A 26476-nucleotide genomic window follows, 5' to 3' on the forward strand; every position below is an offset into this window, starting at 1 on the left:
CGTATAGTGTGTAATGTCCCGTCGTAGAATCATATATTATATTAGTGGAGGATTTATTTGTATGCAGTAATGTGTTCATTACAGCTGTTAAAGATGGAGCTACTTTAATTCAGAAATCCTTCATTGGTCCCACAATGGGGAAATGTACATCATTATGACAGCAGATATTGCAGATAAATGGCTTAGTAGGCTATGCACAGAAAGTACAAAATAAATAAAAATAAATAGCAGGTACACCATGGTAATTACTTTAAATACTGCTGCTGGATATCTTAACCCCTAATAATACATCAGTTTACTTATTAGCTCATTTATATTTTGTTTTAGCTAATAATCTGAATGTGTAACTAGTAACTCATTTGGTCAAATGTAGTGGAGTAGTATGATATACAAAGTACAATATTGGCACCGAAATTGATGTGGGGTAGAAGTATAAATTAAAGTAGTACAAAATTAAAATGCTCAAGTGAAGTAAAAGTACCCCAAAATCGTACATGAGTAAGATACTTGAGTAAATGTACTTTACTATGACACCACTGCTTATTCTGTTAACTTTGGTAATTCTGTCTCGCGCCACTCAGGTCTTTCTTTGCTTTTCTTATTGAGTTATATGCAACATTGTTCTTCATTTTCACCTAAACATTTCTGCTATATGATATTTTATTCGACTGTATTCCACCATTAAGTTGTTTAGGCTGTATACAGGGGGAAACAGCTAGCTGCTCACAGTGAAAAGCGACGCAGGGAAACGGCAGGAGAGTGGAGTGATGCTGCGTGTGACCCGTCCGCTAACTCCCACAACAAAACCGTTACACACCGGCCGTGTCCCCGCCTGGTCCCCAGTCGACCTCTGAGAGGCATGTAATCCCCCAGCCAACACACACATATGGGATTAAGGTCAGGCTACTTACGCTCTCGGTCTGGGGAAGCCCATAGATAACAGCACGTCCAGGTTGGAGCCACATTTCACTGAACCTGGTCGGTTCTGCCGTAGCCTCCGAGGGAGGATTTTACTGTAGAGGTCCTCTTTGGCAGCCATGGTCCACTGGGTACCCTACTCCGCTACAAACCCGATACAGTCCACCACCACACCTCCAGCTAGTACATGAGCGTCGGCCGGGTCCGCATGAGTGAGAGGGGAAGGCAACAACACCGAGCGGAGCTGAGAGCAGCGCTGTGCGGCCAGGCAGAGCCCTGCTACGCCGCCCACTGGAGGAAACTGCAAATTAATTAGACTTGCTCACTGAATACACACAGTAGCCTACAGGAAAACAGTACACAATATATGAGAGGGTTAAAGGAAAACATGATCATATAATGTTATTGGCAGTGGTGTAAAGTAACTAAGTATACTAAAGTACTGTACTTAAGTACAATTCTGAGGTACTAGTACTTTACTTGAGTATTTCCATGTTATGCTACCTTGTAATAGGCCTACAACTCCACTACAATTCAGAGGTACATTTTGTACTTTACTCCACTACATTATACAGTTATTTAGCAGATATCGATTAATGATCAATTAAATATGATCAATTATTAATTAAATAAGAGTAAAGTTACACCTGGATTCAATTTACATGATACTCAGCAGTAAATCAAATAATACAACATTTGAAAAAAACCAAAAAAAAAACCTTTGTTCCACCTTTACAGGGCTTGATAAACACATTGATGCATCAATGATTATAATGAAAATATATAATATATATTATTCTGAAATGGGCAAAGCAAGTACTTTTACTGTTGGTAACTTAAGTATATATTTAGATGCCAAACTTTTGTGCTTTTACTAAGGTAACATATTGAATGCAGAACTTTTACTTTTAACAGTGTATTCCTTCACTCTGGTAGTTGTTCTACTTAAGTACACGATCTGAGGACTTGACCCACTTCTGCTTAAACTAGTTTGAACTACTGTATAGACTATATTTATGTACAGGTTGAATAATGTTGCTTTGAGAATTGGAATTGGCATGACTATTACAGGTGAACAATAAAACTGAGAAAACACTGACAACGATACAGTTGCTTTTAATTTATGTAAAAAAATTACATTACTTATACAAAGATAATATCTATAAAATATCACAAGTAGAAAAATAATTACATAATTTTCACATTACTGCGATTGATATATTTGACTTAAGGTCATTCTCGTGCAGAACCTTACATTTCCATGTGATCATCATTGTCATATAATCTGAAATAAAAATGTAAAATATGCAGACTCTTATTGTCTAGAGATCAAGTGACGCAAATCCTGATGGATGATAAAGCACCATTTGATCAATCTGATTAATAATTACACACAGTATCCCCAAAGATTTAATCACCTAATGGCAACCCTGATTTTCCTTTTTTTAACAATGGCTTTCTTATATTTTCATGTATCAGAATACCTTTATTCATCCCACAGAGGGGAAATTTACACATTTGATTATAAAACAATCATGATCTCCGCTGTCTGTTTTAGTAATAAGGGCTATGAAATGATATCGGGCCTCACTGAGGGTTGCACTCTGCCATATCCAGCCGATGGCCATGAGCTGGCCTCGGGTAGCCCTGACTGAGTCGTGGGGAGATGTGAGGCTAGTGTTGGCCGCCCACAGTGCTGGCAGATGGGTTGTATGGAGCGATGACACAGAAGACACAGCCTGCCTCCTGGAAAGCTTGCCTCATTTCCACCTAGTGGGAAAAACACAGACTGCATTAAACAGCATTGATTCACAACTAAAGTACACACTCAGAATTTGCAAACTATAACAGGTTAATTACTGTTAAATCTTAAGACCTCAAGTCCAAGATCCTGTCAAATTACACTATATGGAATTATAAAAAGGCCTGAGCTTTGACATACTGTGACGTTAGGAATAGTTTGGATCTACTAACAAAACCTTGCAGAACTTGGGATTTGCTGCTCCACTGCTGCCTCGATTGGTTCATTTTATTTTATTTATGACTGATGTATCTGAAATAACCCTTTAAACAACAAAAACTACTAAGCATCCTGCAACCTTCATGTTCCGCAAGCAAGAAATGCCGTTTTTGTCAAAGATGGCTTTAAAAAGAGCATCAAAAAAGGGCTTTTTGACAGCAAGGTAAAGGGAGAATTTATTCTAAACATAACCTACACTTAAACCGATAGTGATTTATTTTAGGTGTCTAACAAATATTTAACCCTCCCATTTTTGGGTGTTGACTTTGCATAAGACAAATATAATTGTATATATGGCGAAGTTTCACTTGATTCTAAGCTCCAGATGTTTTTCGATATTACGGACTAACTTTGGCCCCAGCCATTAGACACTGCACGCTGACATAATATTTGTAGTTACTTTGAATGTTGAATTTAAAATTCTGTTGAAATTTAAAAAGGTATAAATGCAGAAAAAAGAAAATAAGGAAATGTTACTTTAGATTTGAAGTCATCCAAATACTATTGTTACGATAACGATACGATACGATAATACTTTATTGGTCAGATCAAGTCTGAAATTTGACTTGCGTCACAGCAGCTCCATGTCCAACATCAACAAACAAAGTATCCAGACACAATACATGAAACACAAATAACAAACATTTAACATAACAGCACAATCAGTGAGAGAAAACATGCTCAAAGAACCTTCAGCGTGCATTTGATCTGGGATTTAGCTCTGTGTTTACTGTGAGGATTGACTGATGCACAAAGGAGTGCTTCAGTCTGACTTTGTTGAATCGTGGGACCCTGTATCTCCGATTAGATGGTAGCAGTTCATATTCACTGTTCAGAACATGGTTTGGGTCAGAGATGATGTTGTTGGACAGCCTCACTAGGTTGTTATGATAGGCTGAGTAATAGAGTCTCTGACAGGGTTGACCAACAATCTTTGAGCAGATTTTTAACAGGTGGAGCAGTTTTGATTTTAAAGCTGCTGACAAACATTTGTACCAGGTAGTATTGCAGTACTGCAGAATAGACAAGATCACAGATGTAACGAACAACAAAAGAATTTCTCTGCTCGCCCCAAAAGACCTAAGACGGCGGAAAAAATAAATTCTTTGTTTTGTCCTTTTGCACAGATATTCAATGTGATCCTTCCATGACAGCAGATGGTCAATCATTACACCCAAGTATTTGTATCAAACTCCCTGCTTGATTTCATCTGTATGGATGACAATGGGGACTTTATGGGAGTCAGATGGTGAGCCAAAAATGATTTCCTCAGTTTTCTTGGTGTTGATCTCAAGAGCATTGTTATCAGTCCACTCAACCACCTGATTTACAGCCTGTTGGTGCAGCTCAGGGTCGTCTGTGTTACTTAGCAGAGGTATTATTGCAGTATTTTCAGAGTACTTAATGATGACTTGATTTTGTGTGTTGGTACGACAATCATCAGTGTAGAGAGTAAAAAGCACAGCTGAACTCACGCAGCCCTGGGGGGGCCCTACATTGGTTGTGATGGCAAATGAGAGGGTTTTGTTTACCTTCACAAGTTGCTCTCTACTAGTGAAGAAAGCAGCATACCAGTAAATCAGGTATGGATTTACTTCCATTTTGGCCATTTTTTACACCAAGATGTCTGCTTGTATTGTGTTGAATGCTGATGAGAAGTCTAGGAAGAGGGCTCTTGCATAGGTGTTGCGTTTATCTAAATGTTTAGGGATGATGTGAACCAGAGTGGCCACAGCATCTTCCGTGCCGCACCCTTGTTTATAGGCAAATTGGTGTGGATCCAGTTTGTCTTGTGTTGTACTGATAAGAAATCGGAGCAGAATTCTTTCTAGTGATTTCATAAACACTGAGGTGAGGGCTATTGGTCTGTAGTCCTTATGTTCTTTTGGGCATGGAATTTTGGGCAGCGGTTTGATGTGTGAAGTTTTCCATGACAGAGGGGATGGTGTGCGTGTCAATAGAAGCCTGAAAGATGGGTTGCCACACTGGAGCCAGCTCAGTAGCAAAGTTTTTCAGCAGAAAACCGCTGCACCCATCTGGCCCAGCCGCTTTCTTGGTGTTGGTGCACTGAAATGTTTTTCTGACCTCTTCGACACTGATGGTAATTTTGTCAGAGGAAGCAGGTATTATGGTTTCGAGCATTTCAGTGCACTTTGCAGAATTATCCAGTGACTCAAAACGGGTAAAGAACGTGTTTAGTTCATTAGCAAAACAAAATTCATTGTTCGTCACAATAGGTTTAGCTGAGCATGACATTCCTGTCATGGTTTTCATGGTGTCCCATACCTTTTTGGGGTTTTTGGCTTTAAAAGCATTTTCAAAAAGCTCTCTGTGTGCCAGTTTTGATTCCCTCAATTTGACTTTCAGTTCTTTCTCTGTCTGTTTAAGTGCTCCATAGTCTTTGTTTTTGAAAGCTATTTTCCTGTTATTTATAACGGTTTTAATGTCCTTAGTCAGATAAGATTTATTATTTGGATAGATTTGTATTTCTTTAGTGGGAACAACTAGTTCTACACAGAAGTTGATATAGTCATTGGTAACAGTAGTTATTTCATCTAGTGAACCTTCCTGAAAAATTTCCCAATCTGTCCAATCAAAACAGGCTTTCAACTGTTCCCTGTTTTCATTTGTCCATGTCCTTATTACTTTCTTTTTTGGTTTACCTCTCTTCGGTTTGGTCTTATACACTGGTATCATATTCACAACATTATGATCACAGTTCAGTATTGGTGGTCTACATTTATTCACATAGGCTCCTTTAACATTTACGAAACATTTGTCCAGGATATTGTCTTTTCTGGTGTGGTCCTTAACATACTGTTGGAACCCAGGTAACACAGTCTCTAGGGCTAGGCGACATTGGTTCATGTCCCCGAGCACAATTGCCGGTGCATCGGGGTGGCTGAGTTGCAGCTCGTGAACACAGTCAGCGATGGAGCCGGCCGCCAGTGACGCTCTGCCGCTGGGAGGCACGTAAACAACAAACAGTAAAATACACCCGAATTCTCTAGGCAGATAGAAGGGTCTTAACGTCATGCTGAGAATTTCTACATTGGGATCACAGGTTTTACATTTTACTGAGTATGATCGGCACCACAGATCATTAAAAACGGGGCTGCAACGGATCTGATACAGACTGATCCAGATTTTAACACTTCTATGACATCACAGAAGTGGCGCTACGGCGATTGGGCCAACTCCACCAATCAGGAGGAGACAGCCACGGACATTGCTGTTCGAAAGCGCTGGAGACGCTGTAGTACATATGCCAGGCCTGTAGATGGTGCTGTTCTCACAGAATCAGCCCATGCAAAGACAGTGTTAAATTGAGCGAAATGAGGAATGGCTAAAATGCATGATCTGTTTGGTATTTTGAAAAATAAAAAGTATAAATATGCCTTATATATGTATGGTCCTACACTATATTATTCAAATATAGCATGATAGCTCCACTTTAAATAATTTGGTAATGAATTTCACAGTTTAACGCCAACTACAGCTGCTTTAAGGTAGTCTGTGCAAAAAGTTACATTTCCATCCAAGTTGTTCATCCTCTGAAGTTAAAACAAATTTGTTTTGTATATTTTCTGGCAGTATGGTATTTTTTGCTTAATGCATAACTAAAGAAGTCTGTAATTCAATTCAATCTTTACATTTTAACAGCCTCAACTCAATAAACAGTTAATTTGTGTGTTCTCGGGATGTGCATTATGCTAAATGCTCACTGCTTTTTTCTGTAGTGTCAATAAAGGTTTTAAATTACTCATATATAATGGATTACAAAGGGAACCAAGAGGAAGAAAATAAATATGAGGCTTCAATCTCACATAATGTAGTCTTACCAGTTTCTCTTCATCCAGACACAGACCCACCACGGCCCCCCCACTGCCGGGTAACTTCACCGCCGATCCAAACTGCAATGAGCAGTAAAACGTCATGAATGCATAAACAGAAAAACACTCCACACAGATGGAGATGGATACAAGTGTGAATTAATAAATAATGCTTGCTCTTAGCAGGGGGAAGAACATTTCAGTACCGACCTGCCTCGCCAGCTGAACCATCTTCAGGTTCCCCGGACCCAGACAGTCATTAGTGTACACAGACCTGTGGGATATGTTGTTACTGTAGCTAAGAGTGTACCTGTAGAACCTTCTGCCTAATGCCTAACATCAAAATATACTATTTACTTCCGCAGCTCAAAGTTCTGGTCCATCAGTTGAGCCAGACGCCTCCAGTCTCTGTCCTGTAGAGCCATCCTGAGGAGGGAACAATATTGAATCAGCTTGAAATGTCACAACATAGCCAAAAACAAAACACTTCTACAGTATTTCACACAACAAGTCAAGGAATTCATCGGTTCTCTGTCCGTCTGTCCCTTCGTCCGTCCATCTTCAACCGCTTATCCAGAGTCTGGTTATGGAGGAAGCAGTTCCAGCAGAGAGTCCCTTTCCCCGGCCACATCAACCAGCTCTGACTGGGGGATTCCAAGGCGCTCCTCGGCCAGCGTGGAGATATAGTCCCTCCACCAGGTCTTAGGTCTACCCCTCTGTTTCATCCCAGCTGGACGTGCTCGAAACGTCGGCCTGGTGGCATCCTTACTAGGCTCTACTCCGTGTTCCTCCCAGATTATTTAAATTCTCACTTATCCCTAAGGGAGATGTCAGCCACCCCTCGTTCTTTAATCATAGGTGAGAGTAGGAACAAAGAGCGGTAGATTGAGAGCTCCACCTTCTGGCTCAGAACTATGCGGTAAAGTGACTGCAATACTGCTTCCGATTCTCCTGCCCATCTCACCCACCATCGTCCCCAACAGATACTTGAACTCCTTCATTTGAAGTAAGGGCTCGTTCCCTACTTAGATTTAGGGTTCAGGAATCCCAAAGCCATTTCACGACAGTGGAAAAAGAGCCAGACATAATTGTAGTCAGGCTTTTGCCGTGAGATGTTTTAACCAAACCTCCAGTGCTTTTTATTGCATACATTCTTGATCGACAATCCACTTCAAAGTACTCAAACCAACCTTGCTTGATCGGTGAGCTCAGCAAAACTCTTCATGGCCTCGACAACCAGAGGCTCCCCTGTGGAAAGACAAATCAGCATGAAAGTAGTCCAACTAACTATTTCCTTTTAATAAATCCAACATGAACAAAAATATGCACATGAGCTTGCATGTTATTTTTTAAAAGGAACTGAGGATTTTTGTTCGTTTATAGAAAAACTGAAATGTCTGGCATTACCTACATAGGAAAAGTTAATCCTAATTATACAAGACAGTATGTTCTAAAGGGGTGTGAAAGAGAAACTCCCTCTGGAGGGAACTTTGATATTTTAGCCTTTGCAAACCATTTACATGCACTGAAAACTATATACAGTGATGCAAACACAGGTATGGTGAAAAAAGAGAGAACTATTCGAGGCAGAAAAAATACAGCGTAATATACCATCTGACCTTTGTCAGATGGTATATTACGCTGTATTTTTATAGCCTGCGCTATAATGCTTCAATTAACTGGCTATTCTTTATAATATACTCTGATCAATAGGAGACAGAGATGTTAAGTTATAAATCAAGGGGTTTTATTATTATTTACAGCAGGGGTGGGGAACCTTTTTCCTTTCAATTTTTACAACATCCTCAGAGAGCCGTACAAATGATTGAACTCAACCTCTGCTTAAAAATACTAAAATCACAGCCCATTCATTTGGCCTTTCTTTCATGCTGTGCAAAGAAAAAGCAACCTCTTAATCCAGATATTTTACCATGACTCGCGCATGCATGCACATGCACGGTTGTGGCATGACCACCTAAACAGAAAGATATGGACACAAGATGTGTGCAAATGTATTTAGTATCCTATCCATGTGAACATGATTTAAGTGGGGGGGACCTAACCTCTTCTAGGGGGGTCCGGGGGCATGCTCCCCCGGGAAGATTTTTTTAAAATGTTGAAGTTAAAAGCATCAATCTGGTGCACTTTGAGAGCAACATTGGGAGATGTATACATCTCAACACCCATATGAAACAGAACTGTAAGCAGATTCTTCTTTTTGGATATTTTCAAATCGCTCCCCTTTTAAACTCTATTCTTGTTATTTTTAACAACTTTTTTGTTACTGTCATATAGTATTTTATACCTGTTTTTCATTTAGTCTCATTAATAACTATAATGATCATATCAAGGTGTGCCTTAACCTCACTGAGCTGAGGTTATTTGAGCCTCTCATGACTCAGAGAGAGCTCTCTTCCACCTGGTTGTAGAAAAGCTCTTTAAATTCGTTAGCATAACTAGCTAACCAGATGCTAATAACAACAGATCGCCACTGTGCTTACAACTAAAGACACAGCCACGCAAACACTGCGGTGTGTACGGCTCCTTATGGGTACTGCAATATTTGAAGAGCTGGAGCTGCGTTCCGGTGCTCTCCGTCAGCACTCTAGTCTACACTCTCCTTTCAGACGAGAGACACGTTACGCTCGTGTTGTGTTCAAGGAACCTGTCCTTGGCCAGGAAAAACAGGCACTCACTTGTTTTTTGCGGTCTAGATTTCTTCTTCTTGTCTGAAGTGAGAAGTTGTCCGTCAGTCGGACTGACGTACTGACGGACGGACCCCCCCACAAAACGAAAACTCTTTGGTTCTCCACGAATTACACAAGTCACCCAAATCAGCATTAAAAAAGCGTGAGGCACCGAAAAGCGACTCATTTGCATCACTGTATATAAAGCCTCTTTAATTAGCAGTGAAGAGTCATTTTCCATAAGAAGACTCACCACTGAGCCAGCGCTGTCTGATGTTGCTGTGGATGCGTCCAGAGTCGCTGGGGTCGCTCAGATAAGCCAGCCAAAAGTGTGGGAGCACACTCATGTCCATAGAAACATAGTTCCCTGACAACAGGAAACACACATTAGGAAAGACATTTCTTTGTATCATTCACTTATCATCCACGGACAGATGTTGACTTCAATACCGTAGCCCTGCTCTGCCATGAGATTCTTGCTGAAATCCATGTAGACTAAGCCTTCATACACCTGTAAAGACAAAGGAGTATTGCATTTAAGTTAAGTGACACGGTTTGATGTTGTGACGGTACATTTGTGGAGAGTTTATTTCTTTACTGACCTGAACAACTCTGTCCTGCAGGCCCGCAGTGATGAAGAGCTCATCAGTCTCCACGTTGAGGATGAAGTTGGCTCGGATCGGCTTTGGGAGATCCTGGAGAGTCAAATAGGAGATACATAAACAAGTCAAAGACACAATAGATACCTTGTATGTCATTTTCACTTAAATGTAATAAAAAAAGAAGTGTTTCTTGAGTGTTTTTTTGACCATGTAAGACTAAGCCATATTAATGAGGGGTCATGTTTGGGTCTAATCCGTCACAATTGTGTGTTATTATGTTTGTGCGTAATGTGTCACTGTCCTATTGCCAAGGGCAGAGATACAGTATTTAGAGGTGCTGTGTCACATGATTGGGTGCGTTTGACAGTTTTTTTACCGCTGTATCAGCAACGTGTGGTGATGTTACGTTCGCGAACATCTTTTGTTAAATGCCTCGGTAGCTTTAGTATTTGACTAAGCTCCTATAAACTAGTTGGGAGTCTTTCATTTCACTTGTTTGAAAAAGACTTTGATGAATACAAAGAAACACATTGCAGCTGATTTTTTTTTCATTATCACAAACAGCGGAAGATATGACAGCATATCAGGGCCATTTCAGGTATCAACAATATGAAGGGAAAGAGGGGTAATATACTGTACAGGAAAAAAAAAATTAAAACAAAAATCAACTTAATCTTAACAAAAAATCTTGGCTGCCAGCTCTAACCGCTATCAGGTGACCCGTATGTGGTATCCGCTGCCGAGTGCGCGAGTTTGAGTCCGGCACACAGAACTTAAAGTCATTGTCGACCCCTCTGTCTCCACCCTTTCAACACTGTATCTCTCAATAAAGGCACTCTTTAGGCTTAAGATATCTTTAAAAACAAATAAATAACTTGGATAATCTCTAAAATAAAATTGTTAAATGGACTTTAAAAAGAATAATTCCACACCTCACTAATGTTATTTAAACTTCTGTGATGAGTTTTTCGTGTCTTACATCAGTGACTATTTCTGATATTATTTTCTCTGAGAAACAAACAGACGTGCAATCACCGCTAAATGCCCTTTAATACAGGGGTATCTCCTCTTGCACTTTATGTATCTCTTCTATCTTCTTCGCTATAGTGTGTATAGTGTACTGCCATGTGGTAAATACTTGTGTGTGCTGCTCTTGCTCTTTTGCATATCATGTATTTGTTTTTGCTATGTGTATAATTTTCATGTTCTTAAATGTTTTATGTGAGGGACTGCGGATGGAAATTAGCTCCAAGCTAAAATCCGGCATATTTACACTATTTGCGGTTTTTTGTTTTAAGTGTTCATTAATGTGCCCTTGCTAAATACACCAACAAAAAAAAACTGCTGTAGTGGTAAGGTGTAACTGAAAAGTCCAGATAGCTTTGATGCTTTGGTAACTCCATCAGATGGGACAAATCCTTACATTGTCTGTGATATTGTAGAACTTCATGAGACACTTCAAAGTAGCTGAGACGATGGCACTGTGAAAATAAGAGGGCCTTAAATTATTTAAATAAAAAGAATAGAAAATTACCTAAAATTACCTTATCCAAATCATCAGACAGAATGCTTTACCTGCTTCCAGCGAGGCCCTGCAGTAAATCAGAGACAGATCGTTTCATCTTTACGGAAGGTTTTCACATTAGACCAATACACTGACTGTTATCCAGTATTTAAATGGATGCTCACCACTTGCCGAGGAATGTTGGTGTCATACTTCAGTGTGAAGTTCTGCTTTGTCAAAGCAATACTGTGGAAAAAAACACACAGCAGACATTGAAGACATTTTCACGTCCCTTATAATGATGGAACTATTCAGTATTCTTGATTTAGGGGAGAGCCCCACAGTGTCAGATTGTTTTAATAAATACGTCATGTATTTAAAGCAGTGCTTTTAATTGTAACTAAGTATTTTTACAATAATCTATTATCACTCAATGAAATTATCTGAAAACTTTATTTATGTATTCACTATTTTAAATTGCAAAAGTAACCCATAGTGTTGGAGAAAGTTAAAGCAGTATCGGTGGTGATATATAATGTATATGATATACAAAGTTGGAGGTAAAAAGAATGCTCAAGCTAATATTTAAATTAAATATTTTATCCAGTAATAATCTGACCTTACCCTTGTTTGGAGCAGAACTGGTAGAACTTCTTGCAAGTAGCCTGCAGCAGCCGCAGACCTCCCAGGTACCTACAGGTGGGGGTGGGGGGGGGGGTGAACAGAACATGTAGAAAAAGCCTGAACATGACTCGTGTATATTTGCTCATTTCATGTGTGATGTACTCACCCTTCCTTCCTACTGATGCAGAACAGATCTTGCAAGCTTCCAAACTCTGTGGGGTCGTTGAGGGGATGAGGGACTAACACCTACAGAGTCACAGAAATTCAAAAATGTTTTCCACAATATGTCCCAGATGAAGTTCTATTTCTTTACTTCTGAATTTGTAAGTGTTACCAAAGTCTGGCTCTCCACAAGAGTGACCTCGGCCCAGAAGTTAGAGATGGACATGGCGATGGTTTTCCCGTTGAAGCCATCCGAGGGGTTCCCCATCAATCCAACCCTGTGAAGCATCATATGTTTTGAAATCTGTCCATATAGTGTCTTTCAGGTTGTAGGGCTCTTGTTGTGAGGTAGGAGGAAGAGGGAAAGCTTGAGTGCGTTGTGTTGAGGTTTTTCTTACCGGGCAAATGATCTGTATGTGATTGGTTTAGCAGGGTTGTCTTGTTGCTTGGTGGAGTAGTGGGTGAGCCACTTGGTGTAGTCTGACAGGCCCTGAGATTTCAAGAGGATGAAAGAAAAATATGTTAGAACTACTAAAGGGCTTTGAATGTAATCAGAGGGATACTATATTAAATCAGAAGTAACATGCATGGCCACTATTCTAGATTGAGAGCTACATTATATTCTCACACATGAGCCAAAACAACCTTTAATCACCTAAGAAACATTGACAATGTTTGGCTTTAAATATCCTGTTAAAGAGGCAAAAAACTATGTTTAGACTCAAAATAAATCTCTCTTTATCATCACTAAGGATCAAAAGGTCAGCCACCTAGTCACTTTAAGAATATAAAGAGACCCGTATGTGTTTTGGGGGGTTTCCCTTTCCTGTAGTGTGTCAAATAGGTTTCAGTGCATGTAAATGGTCTGCTAAGGCTAAAATCCCACACTCCCCCCCCTGCCTGAAACGCCTACATTGGACTTCATTGGACTCCTTTGTTCACTTCCGTAACATTATAAAAACACTTGCATTGTTGACCAATCAGAACAGAGCTGGCCAGCTGACCAATCAGAGCAGACTGGGCTCTGGTTTCAGACAGAGGGTGAAAAGAGGTGCTGCAGCACAGGCAGTATGAGAAAAATAAAGCACTTTTTGAATATTAAAGCATGGAGACATGTCACAGTAGAGGCACACAATAAAAATATGTTAATTAACTAATGCTTTGTTCAAAATAGATTAGGTCATGACAATGTTCCTTTTCCTGATCTTATGAAATGGTCAATGGAAAAATGTCAATAAACTGGTTCTGGAGTTTTTACCAGAAAAAGGAAAATAGGGTTTCTTTGCTAAGCTACATTCAATTCCAGTTTTATTTTAATTGTATTATTGTTAAGGTGTATGTACTGTACATAAACATCTTAGTATTAAGATTGTTGTACTTTGTAGAACTTTATACTTAGAACTTGACTTTATATCATCTGTAATGAGCTCTTAGATCTTCTACTGTTAATAATAATTATTACTATTATTATTACTGTTGATATTTTAATTATAGGAAATAACAAAAAATACTTTGCATTTAAAAAAAAAAACTATGCTCCAACATTTTGAAAGACCCTACCAAGATCTATTACAGAAGTAAACCTTTTTCTAAAATGCCAGCTAAAAACCTTCAATTTAATTTGGCCTACAGTATAATTAGTTTGCACAGGGAAGAGGTCTGAGTGGATGCCTGTTTAAAACTCTGGTCTCTCAAAAGGGAGAGTCCTGTTGGCTGGTTGCTGATGATGACCTGAGGTAGAATACAAACCACTTGTCCAATAAGCTGGAAGCCAGTAGGAAGCTTCATCCCAAACACATCCAGTTGCTTCTCATTGACGAGCCACTCCTGAATAGACAGGAGCCACAAATTAGTATTACTTTATTCATTCATGACAATGCACTTGTTTTTTTTTGGAGTAAAGTGGGTGTAACGGAGGTGATCTCTGGGGCCATAGATCTCGGCCTCCGCTACGGATTGTGTAGCTTTGTTGGTGGCGAAATGTATGTAGTGTGTGCATCTGTCTGTGTTTTAGTTTGTCTGTCTCTGTTTGCTGGTTTTATGTTAAAAGTGTCCCCCTTCCCCCATGTCTGTGGCTGTTGATTGTGTGCACCTGCTGCCCTGTGTTGTGTTGTCTCCTCCCCCCCCACCTGTGTCTAATTGCTGATTAGTGTGTGTATTTAGGCTCTGTTTCCCTGTCTGTTAAGGGAGAGGGAGTGTGTGTGAGGTCCTTGTGGCTGCGTTCAGAGAGAAACAGCAGGATTGAGGCTGTGATCTCATGTGTTCATGATGTAATAAATGCCCACACCGGGTTGTATTTTGGACGTTCTGCCTCTGTCTCCTTGCTTGGTCGGGCCGCTCAATTGTCAGCTTCACAGTGGGACTGATTACAATCTTAATGAGTCAAATTTTCACAAGGAAAAGTTTAATCATAATCAAAATCATACAGTAATTGTCCAAAAACCTACTTTTTAAATCATGTGCAGATAAAATAGTCACACAAGGGCAACATTAGTGTCAATTGACCCCATTATACATTTCTCGTAGGGCTCCACAAATATTGAGAATTTAATCGAAATCACATATGGACTAGTGCAATATTCAAATTGTTTAAGCACAATATTGGTCAAAGGCTTAATGTGTTCAAATATTATTTGAATATACAGTAAGTATTGTGGAGCTGCAGCGATGTCCAAGCCTATAGATCTACACTCGACAAAACTTGTCTGGTACAAATTATCTTTAAACTAAATAAATCACACTGTAATCATTTAATCTATTTTCAATGAAAATTCGAACAATAATTCCAAAATGAATGTTTACTTAACATTACTAGGCAATTAGTTAGTAGAGAAAAGTCCAGTTTAATCTTGTGAGGGGGCAACATCTACAGTTTATAACTTGATCTGAGGTCACACTTCTTGAATTAGCACTTACGAACCCAGAATCGTCCGAAGGATGCCTGAGGCTGCAGGCGCAGGAAGTCGGACAGGTGGGACAGTGTGTCTCTCTTTAGACAGTAAAACACAACGCTGGCCAGCCGGGACGCTGTGAGCCTGTCCTGAGGTTTCTCCAAGAAGCGTGTTACCCTGATTCAGAACACTACAATAGATTAAAATCTAATCTGCAAAATAATGAAAGTGCCACACACAAAGTAGTTTTGTAAAAAGGTCAAACATGAGACATTTCTGCAATATTGGTTTTCATTTGTTTGTTTTGGCTTGGATAATTCCTCTGTGGATAACCTGGCTTCCAGTAAAAGCTATTGACCGATGAACACTAAACAAATCCTAATCGCTAGAAGTAGAAGAAGCATTGGTGGTAAAGGCAGCACCTCCAATGATCCAAGGCTATTTTACCACGCCACTAAACTCTTTTGTTATTGTTTTGATAGAGACCCCTAGTGGCAGAAAATAACATACTGTGCATTTGTTGCTGCTGTTACAGCATGTGGTGCTTTTTAGAGAAGTGTGCTAGAATCAGTCCTAAAACTCTAAAATGAATTAGCATTTTACAACATCCGAATTCGTCGTCACGAGGTCAAAGTTTTTTTTTTTATGTGATTTTGGTCAGAAGCCTGGAATAAGGTTTGGTTAAAACAAGCTGAAGAGATTTTGAAGTTTGGTTCTTTGAAATTAAATAAGTCAGTAATTACACCACTGAATTTCCGAAGCTTCTATGAGTCATAAAACGGTGGTTGCTAAATAACTAATTAAACTAGTAAATGTCCTCAAACCACAAAGGATATTTCCGCAATATTCCGAAATCCAACGGGGAAATCTCTCTGATATTTGACGAGGGAGACCTTGCGATGATTCAAAAATACATCACTTCTCCATTTTATCAAACTATAGGTAAATAACATCTCTCACCTGTGGGTAAATAACATCTCTCACCTGTGGGTGTCGGGGGAAACCTCCACTATACCTCTGGAGCTGCTTTTCTCACTTTCCTCCAACTCGTAGTATATGATTAACTCTCCAGGCTGCAACACACACAAAGGGAAGGGCTGCTCATGACTTAAAAAGTCAATTTTACCTTGATAAAAACCCAGAACACACACTCGGTTGTATGCTTTTATGTCCACTAGATATAGATGAAATCGTATTGTGGCGAATCACCTCTGACCTGAAGAAGCGGATCACTTGAGCAATGTCAAAGTTCTGGTCTGCACACAGCATGTCTCCTGCAATCTGATCACACACAAATAAAACTGTTACTGAAAGACATCCATTCATTCAATTCTAATAGCATACACCCTGTCAACTCAATGAAATCAAACTAGGCAGCAGTGGCGGTTCTACGGGGTGGCACGGGGTGGCAGCTGCCACCTCAGAAAAATGCCTTGCCACCCAAGCTGCCACCCCATTTGGCAGCTTTGTTTTGAAAGAAAAGTTGTGGCTCATCGGACATTTATGAGAGAAAATCTCTAATGTCCGAGTGCAAGTGGATGCAGCACAAGACGCGAGCCTTGTAACCCCTCCCCCCCCCCCCCTGGCGCGAGCTTGGAAATATGATTGGCGGCGATTTCATTTGAACGGGAGGACAGCGCAAAACGAGAAGCATTTCGGATACAAGTAGACAGAAGGAATGAGGTATTTGCGGTCAGGGTATGGCTGGGGTAGGCTAACGCCATACCAATAAATGGCTTAGCCCCACCATGAAAAATGATGTTAAAGTAAGCAAACTAAAGTCTGCCAACTCGCCTTAACCCCTCTCTCAGGAAGAGGGAAACCGACACTCCAGAGAGTGGAGGCACCGCTGAGACACCCTGACTCTTCTCTGCCTGTGCCACTTGGCGTCCAAGTGGAGGCCGCATTTGCATGGGGCGATGCGACAGCAGGCCTAAGGGCAACACGGCTGAGGCAGCTGTCAGTCCGCCCAAGAGCCGGAGGAACTGAATGTAAGGTACCATATCGCCCAGCCTGGAGATGGGAAGAAGGTGGAAAATGTCGTCCACACGACGAGGTGACAGGTAGGCTCTCATGGCGGCCGAATCTAGGACCATCCCCAGGTAAGTGACCTGTTGGGAAGGGTCCAGGCAACTCTTCCCGGTGTTTACTGTTAGGCCCAACCGGGCTACATGAGATAAAAGGCGAAACCAGCCAATCGTCTAAATACGGCAGGACCTTCATGCCCCTGCGCCTGCAGGGGTGCGACCACGACCCTGGTGAACACCCTTGGAGAGAGGGAGAGACCAAAGGGAAGCACCCAGAACTGATAGTGTCGGCCCTGAAAGGCAAACCTCAAGAACTTCCGGGGGCACGAAAGCCACCAGGAGGCGGTCCGCCTAGCTTGGGCAGCACGCTCCAGTGCCTCCAGGGCAGCTGGTACACAGCTCCCCTGGCTCGACTGGCACACTACGGAGGACATGTCAAACTGCAAACATCGCTGCTACAACCTGCTGCTGCAGATACACTCTTTACAACATCAGAAGGATACGTCCCCTCCTGACCCAGAAAATAACGCAAATTCTGGCCCAGGTTCTCGTCATATCACGCCTAGACTACTGCAACTCCCTCCTGGCTGGTCTACCTGCATGTGCCATCCGACCTCTGCAGCTCATCCAGAATGAAGCGGCTTGTCTGGTCTTCAACCTTCCAACATTTTCCCAAACCACGCCGTTCCTCCACCCCCTTCACTGGCTTCCAGTAACTGCTAGAATCCACTTCAAGACAATGGTATTTGCATATTTTCCTGTGAATGGATCTGGCCCTTCCTACATGCAGGACATGGTTAAACCATACACCCTAGCACGTGCACTCTGCTCTGCATCGGCCTAACAGCTCGCTGCACCCGCACTGCGAGGGGGACCCAAGTTCCCATCTGCAAAAACACGTCGGTTTGCTATCCTGGCTCCAAAATGGTGGAATGAGCTCCCCATTGATGTGAGGACATCAGAAAGCTTACACATCTTCCGGCGCAGACTGAAAACTCATCTCTTTCGACTCCACTTCGAGCGATAGCATTACTAACAAAGAATTGCTAACAAAGCACTTATATACTAATAAAGGACTGGCTTATCTAAAGCCAGTTGAGTAGTACTTGAAATGTGTTGGCTCTATGACACCTGATGTACTTATATGATTCTGTTTTCTTCCAGTTTGTATCTTCCTGGTCGAATGCACTTATTGTAAGTCGCTTTGGATAAAAGCATCAGCTAAATGCAATGTCATGTAATGTCTCCGACAGTGGTGACTGAGCAAGGCAAACCTGGCGACGAGTCTGCACCAATAAGGACATAACTCGTCCCAATTCCCTAGACATTAGGGCAAAGGCTTGCAGTGATGCATCACTGAGGCCCAGCAAAGAAGGCACGGCCGGAGCCTGCTATCGAGAGGTAGAGACAGCGAGCATCAGACGGGAGAGGGAGTCCCCGTTACGACCCATGCGTGCCGCTGTGTCGTAGGCTTCACAGAGCAGTTCGTTTTTGACCCTGCACTGAGGCCGAGGGCACCTGGCATCAGGCCTTGGAGCCTCATCAGGAGCCAGAATCGGGGAGGCGATGGCAGGCTCAATGGATGGCAAGCGACCCAGCCCCACCCTTGCCGGATCCTGCATGGCAGCAGAGTGGGAGAGGGCCCTGGTGTCTCTCCAGCATGCATGGAGCTTCCTCAGGAAGGAGGAACAGTGAGAGTGACAGGGGCAGGGTTATGCCTGAAGAAGGCGCTAGTCTGAGCCGAGTCGGCCTGCGGACCCTGAAGCTGCAAGCGTGCCAGGGCCGCACGAGTAATGGCCGCCATGGAGGCGTCCTCAATGCCTTGCGGAGAGCCCTGAGCAGAGGAATGGAAAGCCTCCTTGGGAGTGAGCGGGGCCCCGTCCTACACCCCTTAATTGAAGAGGTTTAGCCGAAGCCGCTAGCGACATGGCATCCTCAAGCAGAGGTGCGGCAACCGAAGGAGGGCCAGGCGACAAGCTAGTAGCCCCCACACCGGCCCCTGGCTGAAGGGCCAAGAGGAGCGACTTCATCTGCTCCATGTCGGCAGCTAACCGATCCGCCTTAGAGGACAGCTTGTTTCTAGTCCTCTACCTGGGGGGTGAACCCCTAGACATCGCTCCATCAAGTCGCCGGGAAGGGCCAGAATGAGCTGGAGGAAGTTGTGACGAGGAGAGGTGTCCGTTGGCTGCTGCCAGACGCTCCACCTCTGCAACTCTAGCCACTCTGAGAGCCCGAGGCATGAAGCTACAGTTCATGCAGGCGCTTTGTGTAAGACCCTCTCTTAAATGCTCGAGGCCAAGGCAAGAGGGGCAGCGGTCATGGCCGTCCTCGGGCTCAAGAGAAGCCATACAGGCTTGAATGAGCCCTTCACCAGCTACCTGCTGAACGGAAAGAGTAGAGCATTGCTCCTACTCACCGAACACAAAGAGGGATGTAAATGTCCTACACCCACGCTATCAGCAGAGGGAGCGGGAGCGAGAGCACTGCCTTCACCAGCTGAGGTAAATAATGAAGCTCAACAGAACATGCAAGATGTTAGCCAAGCGGCTGCTGCTAACAATCAAAGCAATACTCTACCGGGAGCGAGAGCACAGCTTTCACCAGCTGAGTTAAACAATGAAGCTTAAAAGTATATGCAAGGTGTTAGCCAAGCGGCTGCTGCTAACAATCAAGCAAGTCCAAGTAAAATAACACAAATGCCCAGATAATTAGCTTCTAAAGAAGATAACAGCACGGCATAGAACCGTAGTTACAGTAGTAACCATGGCCAGTGCTTACACGGCACAGAACCGTAGTTACAGTAGTAACCATGGCCAGTGCTTAAAAGTGTCGGCCAAACGGCTGCACACTAGCAATAATATAATATTGGGAGGGATGAAACCCTCTTTACTGGCCACACATGTAGAGCACACAGCACACACAGTGAAGATTGTTCTCTGCATCTAACCCATCCTAGACTTGCTAGGAGTCTAGCACTAGGAGCAGTAAATACGATATAGTTAGGCTGAGCCAGGCTACTGCTAACTAAATAAAAAGAGAAACGCAGCTAAAGCTGGAAACTCAAAATGCCAATGATAGCTCGGGCACAACACCACAAGCAGAAAGTACAAAAGAGCCCAATAAGGGCAACTTTATGGGAGAGGAAGCGGGGACTCTGTCGTCACCAGAAAGTCTTAAGCCAAACAAAAAACAAGACAGCAATCAGGACAACTTAGCTGGGAGAGGGTATGGGGACAAAGCCATCACCAACAAAGTTGACACAAACCTGTCCGTGGAGGCTCTGCACAGTGCACAGCCGGCCACAGCTCCTGGAAGACGAGTCAACGACCCGCGGCTCCTACTGGATCATTCGCGAAGCTGTACGCGGCCAGCTGCATGCAGAGAAATCCCTCAGATCAAACGTTCAAACTGAACGCTGTAGGCTACAAGAATGTAGCCCCGGTACTCTCGTGCAGCGAGAACATGAAAGGAATAGATCCTCTGACGACATCGGCAGATATAGCCGGTGTCACGTGGGTCACAGGTGACTTTGTTGTTATTGGTACTCGAGCTGCGCATGCGCGCGATGGACATATCCAGTGCTAAAGCACTCAGTAGGGACGAAATAGAACTCCCTCTGGATGGAACTTTGGGATTTCAGCCTTTACAGACCATTTACATGCACTAAAATCTATAAACACGCTATAGGAAAAGGAGAAGCACAAAGAGCATGATAGGGCCCTTTAATCTTTTTGAAATCCAATAGATTTTGGTAATTATACAAAAAAATATAATGCGATTTGTGTGCAATAGCTGACTACATTTTATTAGTTATCTGATCCAACAGTGCTGAGCAGCTTTTTAAATAGAGATGCTCCAACACCAATAGCAGATGAATTCACCATACCACCATGATGTCGTCCTGCAGCTTTCGGCTGCGTATGACCAGCTCCAGATCAGCCACGGCTCCGAGGCGGTCCTCCAACGTCGTGCTGCCGTCATTCACAATGTTTTCAACCGGGAAGTCGTTAGCTGTGGCCCAGCGCTCATAGTACTTATACCTGGTTGGTGAAACACAATGAGAATGGAGCCACCAGAATATAAAACATTCACTTTGTAAATATCACTTTTTCAGAATTGTGGGAATTGTAAATTTAAAAAGGCAAAACTATTTGTATCTCAAGTAGCGGTATAACGGTTCACAGAATTCACGGTTCGGTACGTACCTCGGTTTGGGGGTCACGGTTCGGTACGGGTTCAGTACAACAAGAAAAAGCAAAAAAAAAGTCCAAAATGCATAATTCCAGGTTTGTTGTTATTTATTTTTGAACGGTAGTGCAAGTTTCAGTATGAAAATAAGGAACTCTAACATTTTGAATAATTAACTCTATTACACAGTTAAAAAACAAACCACAAACAGTACCACACACACTCAGATGGCCATATTATCTATAATGGCTGATGTCAAACAAAAAGTTTTCATCAAGCTGTAAAACTAAAAAGAATGTCTTGAAAATATTACAAAATAAATAATAAGAAAGTTTTTCCAGTGCGCATTGCCGTTGAAATATATTATGCCAACAGCTTCCGTTATTTATTTTGGTGTCTCGGCTTTCATCTCTATTGGCTTCTTAAAAACAGCGGGGATAAGCTTTTGAACTGCTGTTGTCCTTTGCCGGGCTCCGGTGATTGGCAAATCTGGCTGATGCCTTCTGATATGATTTAGCATGTTTGGCGTGTGTTACCATTAGCATACCGCACCGCTGTCGAACAACGCCAACACACCGTCCTCGTCCGATCCAAGCCCCCAGGAAGTGCACCGGACTCTGAGGAAACTATTTGTTGTGGCCAAACGGCCGTACTACACTTCTGTATCAGTCGCTGGGCCCAGAAATACTTTTTCCCATTGACTAACATCGGGAAAGAGACGTCTGTAAATCGTTGGATAATTTATTTTAAAATAAATAAACTACCCAGTATGAACATTTGTATAGCCCTTATTAAAAACATTTGGTCCTGAAGTTGTAAAATGTGCTAATAACGTTATTCTGAGGGTTATTTTCCTCGGCATTATGAACGCGCATCCAGCCCACGGGGCCGCGCCGCCCGGCACGTTCATGTGAGCACGTTCATGTGACGTGTTCAGTACTACATGAGTTTTATCTTTACCCATGGATGCACAATAAGAACGGATTATATCATTATATGAATACTTTCGTGACGTTTCGCTCTCTCAAAAGTTAGGCCATTTTGTCTTCATGCGCCAATGAGCAACTCTCATAGGAATGAACGAGGCCCCGCCTCCCAAGCTGTATCCAGTTCTTATTATTATACATCCATGGACTGCATGTGCCGAACCGTGACGGTTCGGGACGAATACGAATACCGTTACACCCCTAATCTCAAGTGAATGCATTAGGCTTCCGTATTCCAAAATAGCACCAAATGGGTATATTTGAACTCACTTGTCCGCATTAGTCACCAAATACACTTCTGTGAAAAGCTGTCGCCTGGAGAGAGACCATAAGAAGTTAACCAGTCAATTTTTTCAAAATAAATGAAAAACAGGAATTAGGAAGTATCATGTTGGGGCGACTTGCCCCTGTCACGCACATGTTGACGGTTTCCCACCAAAAGTCGAGGATCTTCCTTCCTCCCACGCCAGGAAGTAAAGCCTTTGGTACTCCAGCCAGGTGGCTGTATAAGCCTGTTTCATCATTCTGGGAGAGGAGAGACGGAAAAAACAGATTAACTCAAATACAGGTTACTCAACTACCTATACTATGATGACAGTATATACAGTATAAGGAATGTACACATGCTCTTCTAGAACAGAACAGAAGGAGTAGTGGGAGAGAAACTTCCTCAAGAGGGAACTTTGGGATTTTAATGTTTACAAACCATTTACATGCAAAGAAACACATACTATATCACACTATAGGAAAACAAAAATCACAATAGTTAATTCATGTGTACTGAGAATGATTATCTGCAAACTAATTTATTTAAAACATAATCATTTTTGTAGCGTAACAATTCACTTAAGTAGTGCAATACTTAAATTGACGTAATAACATTCCGCTGCAGTACAGTAGCCTATGTGTTATTAAGTTAAACGTTGGATTCCCTAGCTCATTGTATGCGTTTTACATAATGTACAATTTTATATTTAAAACAAAAAAAGAATAAGTGTTCACGTGGGGTTGTATGATACGCATAGGTGACATTAAATGACGTCAACTCAAACACAGACCTGTGGCCCTAAACACAACACGTCCCCCTATGATAATAATAACGTTATTTTGGAGAACATGTTCAGGTTCAGGTTATTTATTTGTACCCGTAGGTAGATTCTGTTTGCAGAGAAAAACACACAAGGGTTCCATCCTGACACTAAAAACAAACACAAACAACAGACACATCTCTAATAAAGGACAAGTAAAAGTACAAGTATACCCTGCTCAACCAAATCTCAAAATATTTGAAAAACATTTTAAGAAGGAAAACACTAGTGCGAACATGGACATTCAAAATTCACAATTAAATAAAAAAATAGGCATCTGTGTGGCGCTCCTATGATGTGTTAATTTGTGCAATAGCTGCTGGGATAAAGCTGTCATCATGTGCCAACCTTAAGAAGTTAACTCCATAATGGTGTCTTTCTTCCTCGGTGAATGTAATTGTTAAAAAAAAAAATTCGGCAGGTAGATAACGTATACGAGTCAAGGTTTTTCACAAAACTTTCATTTCATTCCAACACAATGATAGATGGATCGACGGCGTTCCAGAGCCAATGACAAAAATGTCATTTTTTAAAGATTATCAGAAATATTGTTCGGTCACATGTGCGCCGAATGTAACTTAATATCCCTTTGATTCTGTGCATGAGGTGGTGGTCTAACAGGTAAACAGACAAGACTGGTAAATAAGTGGTAAAAAGGGGGATTCTTTAAGGTAGTTCTTTGTACCATTATTGCTACATACCGAATCCGAACTTTGCCCTCCTTCATCTTATCTCCTTTCTGCTGCAACATTCAAGCTACTCACCTTAATTTGAGCCTCTAAGACGGTGCCGTGGCCCGCTACCAGCAGTATACAGATCATTGGTGAAACTTCACTGTTTCGTTATGTTGCTTTTAAGTCAATAAGAATAGACTCCAGTGGTTGAAAATATCTTCGGTATCTCCAAAAGCTTAATTTCCCAGCGTCACTGAAGTAACGTACTTCCGCAAAGGTCCTTCAAAATAAAACACCCATGACTTTTTTTGTAGATCTTCATGGTAGAGCAATACATACAAAAACAGCGTAGACACAGTGGTGGAAGAAGTACTCTGATGTTTTACTTAAGTTAAATTAGCAATAATGAATTGTAAAAATATTCTGTTACAGGAAAAGTCCTGCATTCAAAATGTTACTTCAGTAAATGGTACAAAAGTATTGCGATCAAATTATACTGAAAGTACCAAAAGTACTTCAAACTTTCGATACACAAATGATTGATGTATTGATTTTACTTTTTTGTATCTGAAACAGTAAGTGCACTACCAGGCCTGGCTCCAGGATGAAATTACTGAGGGGGCTGTTAAAAAATCCGAGGGGGCGAATTTTTTTCACACTGGCAATGTAATTGACACACCAAGCTTTTTTCCTTCTCACTGCTCTACAATCTCTTTGCTTCTTTGTTTTTATTCTGGATTTACCCCTCTCGTTCTGTTATTTTCCTCTAATCTTTAATCAGATAGTCGATAGTTGATAGATAGATGGCTGCACTTTGGTTAACAGACTAACATTGATTTCCTCAATTTATAAATGGACAGGCTCTGTAATTATACCATAACTTTTTCTCCTCTATCCCTTAACTCGTCTTCCTATACAGATTTACTTACCTCTAGTCAGGTCAGGATTAAAGAAAGATTAATCTGGTTGATTTGTTATTTTCAGGATTGAATGTTCAAATCAAGGCCTAAAACCTGGCATTTCATAAGAAAGTGACTAATATATAAACCAAATGTAATATTGGATCAAATACTACACCAAATGGACAGACACAGATTACAAATAAAAATGAAGTCCCATGGTTTGTCCCTAGAGTCTAACTGCCATGAGAAAAATCAAATCAATGTTCCAAAATCCGTCACTAGACGTCGCTCATTGTACCAATACGGTTGATATAATACATAACATATTATTATTCTAGTAAAAGGGCTCGCTTTGGCAAAAACCTAATCCATACAGCCAGCCCTAAATAATAACAAGTAACCATCATGTGTGGTGCTATCTGTAGTTGTCTGTCTTATTTTGTGTTAATGTCAAACAACATGGATTTCAAGTCAATATACGAAAGTAAATCAAGAAATTAAGTAAACAAGCTGATCTTCAAGTTCCTCAAAAACACTGGTCTGAGGACAAGGATTTAATATAAACATGTAATAAATCAACAGTAGGTGGCAATATATGCTCCAAGGGGAAGCGATTCGCCATTAAAGACAAAAGAAGAAGAAGTAGTAGAAGAAGAAATACGCTAACGCTACAAACAGGCACAACACTGTTACTCTGTTTCTACTGACATGTAGCATTTTATTTCACCTTGCTCTATTTTTGTAACGCACGTTCAAAAAGGTAACATTTTCGGGAGTTTCAACCGGGTACCAGCCACCGAAAACGGGGACTCTGCCCGGAAAACGGGGACGTTTTGGTCACCCATCCGACTGTGTTTACAGCTAACACACAAGCTAACATTAAGACTACAAGCTCACTTGGGGTTGAGGCTTTTTTACACGTTGCTTGACTTCCTGCCCACATATCTGATCTAAACATAGTAACGTGTATTGGGAAAAATAATTATTTAAAGTTATTTAATAATTGTACTTTTTGATGGATGAATGATACTCAAAGTGAGGGGGAAAAGAATACAACTGAGGGGGCAATGCCCCCTTTTGCCCCCTCATGGCACCGGGCCCGTGCACTAGTTGAATGTTTAGAGATCGCATTATGTGAAAAGTTAATTTAGTGCACATTTTTCAGCTAAAAAGTCACTAATAAATGTATTAGAGCAGTGGTTCCCAAACTTTTTCTGTCAACCCCCCCCTTTGGAGAAAAAAAAAAGTTGGGCCCCCCCAACAAAAGTCAGGCTCAGTGGCGGCGCCAGAGATTTATTTCGGGGGTGCTGTGGGGTAGCTTGACGTTTCATAGAGGGTGCTCAAACAGTTGTGCAAATACACAACGTACC

At 41.6% G+C, this 26476-nt stretch overlaps 2 protein-coding genes across 6 annotated transcripts in view; both read right to left on the minus strand.

Annotated features, from left to right (window-relative positions):
- Positions 1-1223, minus strand: part of ubash3bb (ubiquitin associated and SH3 domain containing Bb) — a 58444-nt gene extending 57221 nt beyond the window's left edge. Inside the window, exon 1 of the mRNA XM_079678750.1 lies at positions 912-1223. Within this exon, the coding sequence (XP_079534876.1) occupies positions 912-1039 (128 nt within the window). The 5' untranslated portion in view covers positions 1040-1223. The remainder of the gene's footprint in view (positions 1-911) is intronic.
- Positions 1224-2018: 795 nt separating this feature from the next.
- On the minus strand, positions 2019-24619 carry gkup (glucuronokinase with putative uridyl pyrophosphorylase). Of its 5 annotated transcripts, none has more exons than XM_079674327.1 (23): positions 24295-24619; positions 22861-22967; positions 22713-22757; positions 21155-21308; positions 16451-16522; positions 16226-16314; positions 15271-15418; positions 14100-14177; positions 12749-12840; positions 12523-12628; positions 12355-12434; positions 12189-12257; positions 11750-11810; positions 11636-11652; positions 11484-11559; positions 10061-10153; positions 9909-9969; positions 9712-9825; positions 7962-8019; positions 7129-7197; positions 6982-7045; positions 6781-6852; positions 2019-2688 (listed from the first exon to the last, which is right to left on the minus strand). In XM_079674327.1, exons 1-23 carry the CDS (start codon positions 24349-24351, stop codon positions 2593-2595), a joined length of 1878 nt encoding a protein of 625 aa, XP_079530453.1. In that variant the 5' UTR covers positions 24352-24619; the 3' UTR covers positions 2019-2592. The 5 variants fall into 5 exon arrangements, with proteins under 5 accessions (XP_079530453.1, XP_079530454.1, XP_079530455.1 ...); XM_079674328.1 differs by having other exon boundaries at positions 11484-11541; positions 24295-24615; XM_079674329.1 differs by lacking the exon at positions 24295-24619 and adding an exon at positions 21474-21510 and having other exon boundaries at positions 22861-22964.
- Positions 24620-26476: the final 1857 nt, after the last annotated feature.

The sequence above is a fragment of the Notothenia rossii genome, assembly GCF_949606895.1.
Source record: "Notothenia rossii genome assembly, chromosome: 4".
Lineage (NCBI taxonomy): Eukaryota > Metazoa > Chordata > Actinopteri > Perciformes > Nototheniidae > Notothenia > Notothenia rossii.

Coding starts and splice junctions, on each gene's coding strand:
- gkup (XM_079674327.1), bottom strand. CDS start 24,351: ATGATCTGTATACTGCTGGTAGCGGGCCACGGCACCGTCTTAGAGGCT. Junction 16,523..21,154: donor TGCAGGACGACATCATGGTG/GTATGGTGAATT, acceptor GTGTGTGATCAG/ATTGCAGGAGACATGCTGTG. Junction 15,419..16,225: donor GTTTCCCCCGACACCCACAG/GTGAGAGATGTT, acceptor GTTCTGAATCAG/GGTAACACGCTTCTTGGAGA.